Source organism: Hordeum vulgare, chromosome 2H (genome assembly GCF_904849725.1).
Source record: "Hordeum vulgare subsp. vulgare chromosome 2H, MorexV3_pseudomolecules_assembly, whole genome shotgun sequence".
NCBI classification, from domain to species: domain Eukaryota; kingdom Viridiplantae; phylum Streptophyta; class Magnoliopsida; order Poales; family Poaceae; genus Hordeum; species Hordeum vulgare.
Window position 1 is genome coordinate 262203461 of NC_058519.1, and position 6145 is coordinate 262209605.

The window sequence follows — 6145 nt, forward strand, 5'->3', positions numbered from 1 at the left end:
TAAAAAGACTTATATTTAGGAACGGAGGGAGTACTTTGTTTGCATGTTGAATGAAATGTTATGCATTATTGGCTCTTTTTGAATGAAATTATCTAATTGCATAAATAGAGAGTTGACATGTGGGACATAAACAACTATCCTGATAACTGTGGACCGTTTGACTAGTGGGACCTACTTTAAAATGAAAAAGAAACAAAAGAAAACAAACAACTGAGAGACATATTTTAAAATCTCTAGAAAGACTTGTATTTAGGAATGGAGAGAGTACATATATAACTCCTGAAGATGGATAGCATGTAAAGGGTATGAATAAAATGGCTGAAGAATGCCCCACTCACGACAGATACAAGTCCCCCTCTTTTATTTGTGCAAGGGGCGCCAACACCTAGTCGCCTACCCCTCCAGAAATGCACCCATGATTTGTTTATTACAATCGCAGACTAAAGACTACCACGGGTGTAATATCTTACTAGTAACTCTTAACTCTTAAAGTCCAGGAATTGATTCAAGGGTGTACGTCTCTGACGTAGGCAGGCCATTCTCCGGGGTAGGATGCGTTTTTGACTGCTCCAACACATTCAGCGTATGAAGGTAGGAATAGGAGGCATTGCGATTTGGAGCCGGGCTTGGGTTGGTTATCTTGCTCGCCAGGAAGCGCCGGATCAGGCCCCTAAGGAATGGAGCCATGGTGTCTGGCTCGTACTCCAGAAAGTACATGATCCCTCCCATGCACAAGCAGAAAAGACCCACCTGAAAATTTTCCCAATGTTACTACTTCCAAAGAATCTGCTAAGCATGGGACAGTGAGAAATGCAGTGAAAATACAAAGGAAAATGTTGGTGCTCGTATTTCAAGTATAGATAGCAGATACTAAATCACTATCAACTAAAGATTACGCACTGCAACCCAGGGTAATTCTAGCAGATTTTTTCTCATTTATCTGTGGGTTTACATTCTTTTTTCGTTTTCTTTTTTGCGGGTAGGGTTTATGTTTTTTTTTTAAATGAAAGGGATTTTCAACTGTGTGTGGTTACTGTGGCTGTTTGGTTTCAAAGCTTGAGAGTTCAAGTTTGCGCTGCCAGACTTTAGCAACCTTGACTAGATTTACCAACCACATGCAGTTTATGCTGATTTTTTTTTTGTAGCCAAACACTGATAGCCACAGTAAGACCACCTGGATTATAATGACCCCAAAAATATGGACACAAACCAAAGATACAAACAGCTAGTTTCTTCTCCAAACACTACGCAAAACTTACCATGTCAGACTGCCAGCATGATACCCTGTTGCAGTTGCCATTATTGTTGGAACTAATCCAGCATCTAGAAGTCAAGCCCCGATCACCACTATCATTTAACCTAGCTAAAGTTATAATACTGATTCTTCAAAGGATATCTTCCACGACAATTTGCATCTTAGCGAACTGCACTATAATATCTCCCAACACGACCTCTAGCTAGATTAAAGGATCCCTTGCGGTGATCAACTGATCATGGCAAAAGGCACACTGCTATCATGATAAAACGTCCCTACTTCTTGGGTAAAGGATAACTTTAGTTGACATTGTCTTTCACTTAGGTCACATTAATAAAATACCAACTAAAGGACATAGTACAAGCAAACTTCAAATAGCTTTTCCTGAAGAGTTGAGGCCAAAGGAAAAAAAATATTAGCTATAAAGAAGCTTACCTCCGCATTTTTTATATTTGGGAGAAGGTGGCGGTTGATCAATATATACCATAGAGATTCTCCGGCACGGGGAAGTACATAGAGAGCTAACTCCGCTCTTCTTGCTTTATTCTCCAGGAGAATCGAAAGACCAGACACTAAACCACCAAACCAATACACAAGTTTGTGGTCTTTGCTTGCAACTTTACGGTGCAAACAGATGGTAGACTACCAATGATGCCACAAATGTATTACAATCATGAAGAATTATGTGGAAAGGGACATGCTAGTTACTGATAAGTACCTGGAAGAGAGTGACAAACGCTGACAAAAAAGTGGTAGAGCGAACTGCACCCACAAGAGCACGCCAGCAAGTTGCAGCTGGGGATTCCAAAAACTATTTGATCAAGCAATTTTATGTATTAGATAATCGACATTGGAGATGGGTATGAATGAACAGATATACTCGACAATAACAAATAATAAGTGGCTACATTTTTAAGCCGGTCTAATTGGCTGTTTAGGACTTGGGGGCCAATATTCTATTTCACTGGTAGAATACAACTCAAGGAATGAACCAAGCACATTCGCAATTAGAAAAAGTTAAAGAGGTACAAATATGGTGGACAATATAATTTGAAGATAGTTGTAAGATTGGTTTTTCTTTGAAGCATCAAATTTACCTTTTGAAGACGTAGAACAACAAAGGGGACAAATGTCAATGAGAAATACAGAGGGAATGTTTTCTTGAATGTTGATGAAGTGACAGTAACATTATGAGCCAAGCATGACGCTCTGTCAGCATGAATCACGGAACATGGAATAACTGATGGACTTTTTGTTAAATTTATCAAATTTGAATTCTTCTTGTTTGCGAAATAGGCTGAGAGGCCAATGAGATCCACATGACCACCTCTGCAGCTATCTCTGACAGCCTTGTAAACAGGTTCTGCAACTGGTCCTGTCTTTTGGATGAAGTCTCGGTATGATTTTGGTAAGCTTTCAGGCCTCATAACAAAAGCATACATAATCTGCAACGATAAATCAAGTGATTACACAAGCTTTTCCCTCCATAACAAAATCCTCATTAGATTAAAAAAAGTCGGCCATTTTCATTTAGTTACCTGGGCAGATGCGACAGAGAAAAGTAATGCATCTCCATGTCTCCAATGGCTACCCCAGAAGTGGAATCTATTTTTAGACTTTGCGGAGTTATATGCACACTGAAAGGATCAAGCAGTACAACATGAGGATATGATATACTTTACACGCAAGTTCGGTACAAAATTACTTAAGAGTTGTTGCTGACCTGAGCAAGCCTTGCTAGAAGATATAGAGAAAGGGTGCGTCTCCTACTCGAATCATCTAGTGCTAGTATCGCCAAGCCTGCCACGGAACCTGATAATATTCTGCTCCATCATGCCCTTCAGTTGAGTCATGAATATGATTTGACAAAAATCTTATAACAGAAAGTATCCTAAGTTGATCCTCTTCAGGGACATTCCCAGGTCCAAGCACTGATTAAGTGATTAGTGTACACTTATTTTGCACATGTGTCGTAAACAGTCAAATAAGAGGAATGTGGACAATGGGACATAAGTCTCCAGTTACTTACGCATTGAATGGTGTTTCCTTTTTGCGAAATCTCCTAAGGAAACATCGCAGTGCATGATAAATCTTATAACAGAAAGTATCCTAATTTGATCCTCTTCAGGGACATTCCCAGGTCCAAGCACTGATTAAGTGATTAGTGTACACTTATTTTGCACATGTGTCGTAAACAGTCAAATAAGAGGAATGTGGACAATGGGACATAAGTCTCCAGTTACTTACGCATTGAATGGTGTTTCCTTTTTGCGAAATCTCCTAAGGAAACATCGCAGTGCATGATATGATCCAGTGAATCCTCCAAAAAGTAACCCTACCCGACAAGCTTCCTCCCTCACTATTAGATCTTTCTCCGAAACCAGTTGCTGTAGATAAATAGAAGATTTGAATGAGAACAAATATTGTTTGGTACAATCTAGTAATCTACATTTCTATGTTTCACTCATTGATCAGAACAGAGGGAGGTAAAAAAAACCAGAGATGAAAACTAATGAATCGGTGAGAAGGTCAGAACAACAAAACTAAAACATAGCTGGCCTACGAAAGAACAATGGAACATTGCTGTTTTTTGGAAGGGTGTGAGTGTGGACAACACCAGACAAAGCAGACCAATTCAATGCATAGCACGAAATATTCTGCAAGGACGTCAGTTAAAGCAATCAGCCAGAGTACTAGCAGTATGTACTGTGAGTACTTATTAACCCCTCTACGGACACAACAGCTGGACAGATTATTTTACGCGTACACAAAGTCAACTCACTACCCCTTAAGAGCATGGTTAATAGTATAGCCAACTGCTGGCTATAAGCAGTCTTATAGCCCACTTTACAGCTAGATTGTACAATAGTTAGCTATAAAAGAGTACTACTTTTATCATATATGGCCCACGTTTCATTCTCACAAAACACCTAGGAGCGGCTCTTCACGAAGAGCCCGCTTCCCTTCTCTCTCCTCTTCTCTCTCATCCAACTTAACAAAAATATAGTATTTTAATCCTTACAGCCTGCTGACTGTACCTTATTGTACTTGCTCTAATCGAGTAAGTAATAATCATAGAGATGGTGATAGCACATAGATATAACATATCCACATACATTTTAGCAACAAATTCCAACTAATCCCAATATTTATACTCCATTAGATATGAAGAAGAATAAGAAATGGCAGAAGAGTTGGTAAGGTTTTTTTGGACCTTCAGATCGAGGAGCGAGCCGTAGGATCTGCGGCGCGCGAGCTTGAAGGCACGGAGGAGGATCCCGATTCCGACACGGACGCCGTAGGAGAGCAGGAAGGTCTGGCACAGGTTCCCCGCCGCGTGCGCCGCGCACGACTCCCCCTGGTGCACGCAGCACCCCCACCCACCTCCTTTGGTGGCCTCCTCATCCCGCCCGTGGTGCTGGTGGAGCTCCTGGATGGCCTCGCGCAACCGCTCCTCCGCCTCCCGCAGGCGCCTCGCCGCCGCCTCGGACACCGGCGGCTGCGGTGGAGGCGCGGTCGCGGCGGCGGGCGGAGGAGGAGGAGGAGGGCGCGGGCCGAGTGTGGGTTCCGCGCCGGCGGAGAGGTCGAACGAGGGCGTCGAGAGGAAGGGCATGGGGCCGTGGACCCGGGCTCCAGGGGGTGCGTTTCCTTGGCTTGGCTTCTGGGGCTCGTCAGCCTGATTCCGCTGCTAGCGTGTCTCGCTCTCGCTGGGGTTGAAGAATTGATGGCTAGCAGTTTCGTAAGGAAAGGGTGGGTAAACGGCATGGTGCGTCGTGCGGGTTACGGACGGTGGTGGGCACCAGACGTCACGCCAACGGCCGATGGGCGATGGAGACTTTTTTTTAGAGAGAGAGATGATTCCATACAGCACACGGGTCCAGCCAAGCTAGCTGCTAGCCCGGCAAACGTTTACATCGTTCGGGATGGCCTCCAGCCAAAGAGCTCCCGATCGACTAGCCTTTTGCGCCACAAGCAGCTAAGAGCATCTCCAGATGTATATTTGAACGTGTATATCTTTATATACATGTCCATATACACGTTGTTAAATTATACACGTCCTAGTTTTTTAGTGGAACGTGTAAATTATGACGTGTATATTTCCCTCATTCTTTCCCCCTCTGCAAGATAAGAGATTCAGTAGTGCACACAGGTTCAGACCCGCATTGCAGTCGTCTCCCTCGTCGCCGGCAGCCTTCCCCGTGGCATCCAAGATGTCCATGGACTCGAGGGTGCCTCCCTCGTTCCATTCCCATCGCTAGGGTGACCGGTGGGCCACCACAGCGACGGCCCCAACCTCGTCTCCGGCGAGTACCCGGAGCCGAAGCCCTGCAGCAGGCCGAGCTCGAGCGGGTGGAGCAGGGAGCATCAGGAGCAGGGAGCATCAGGAGCTCGAGCGCTGGCGATGCGGGCACGGGATCCCCCTCCCTCTCCCGTCGTGCGAGCGCTGGCGATGCGGGCACAGGATCCCCCTCCCTCTCCCGTCGTGCGAGCGCTGGCGATGCGGGCACGCGACGCCCCACACCCCGCCGTCGCGCACCCCGCCGCCCGCAGCGCCGCGCACCCCGCAGCGCCGCCCCGCCGCGCGCCGCCCCGCCCCGCACCCCGCCGCGCCGCCCCGCCGCCCGCAGCGCCGCCCCGCGCCCCGTCGCCGCCCCGCATCCTGCCGCCCGCAGCGCCGCCCCGCACCCCGCACGCGCCGCCGCCCGCAGCGCCGCCCCGCACAGCCCCGCACAGCGCCGCCGCCCCGCACCCCGCACGTTGGGACAACGCGAGCTCCACGAGCGTGGCTGGCTCGTGTTTATTTCCACGAGGAGTAGCCTCGTGGATGGACGTGTAAAACTTGCACGCCCGTATACACGTTCCACTGGGAAGCATTTTTCAGTTTGCATC

General features: G+C 46.7%; 1 protein-coding gene across 3 annotated transcripts; it reads right to left on the reverse strand.

The window, feature by feature from the left end:
* Positions 1 to 222: 222 nt before the first annotated feature.
* On the reverse strand, positions 223 to 5002 carry LOC123426038. 3 transcript variants are annotated; one of them, XM_045109818.1, is made up of 8 exons: positions 4470 to 5002; positions 3503 to 3642; positions 2979 to 3078; positions 2794 to 2892; positions 2353 to 2700; positions 1974 to 2066; positions 1691 to 1897; positions 223 to 750 (listed from the first exon to the last, which is right to left on the reverse strand). In XM_045109818.1, the coding sequence occupies exons 1-8, from the start codon at positions 4866 to 4868 to the stop codon at positions 487 to 489; spliced, it is 1650 nt and encodes a 549-aa protein (XP_044965753.1). In that variant the 5' UTR covers positions 4869 to 5002; the 3' UTR covers positions 223 to 486. The 3 variants fall into 3 exon arrangements, with proteins under 3 accessions (XP_044965753.1, XP_044965754.1, XP_044965755.1); XM_045109819.1 differs by lacking the exon at positions 4470 to 5002 and adding an exon at positions 3285 to 3404 and having other exon boundaries at positions 2979 to 3067; positions 3503 to 3568; XM_045109820.1 differs by lacking the exons at positions 3503 to 3642; positions 4470 to 5002 and adding an exon at positions 3285 to 3308.
* Positions 5003 to 6145: the final 1143 nt, after the last annotated feature.

Coding starts and splice junctions, on each gene's coding strand:
- LOC123426038 (XM_045109818.1), bottom strand. CDS start 4,868: ATGCCCTTCCTCTCGACGCCCTCGTTCGACCTCTCCGCCGGCGCGGAA. Junction 1,898..1,973: donor CGTTTGTCACTCTCTTCCAG/GTACTTATCAGT, acceptor CATCATTGGTAG/TCTACCATCTGTTTGCACCG. Junction 751..1,690: donor CAAATATAAAAAATGCGGAG/GTAAGCTTCTTT, acceptor GAAAATTTTCAG/GTGGGTCTTTTCTGCTTGTG.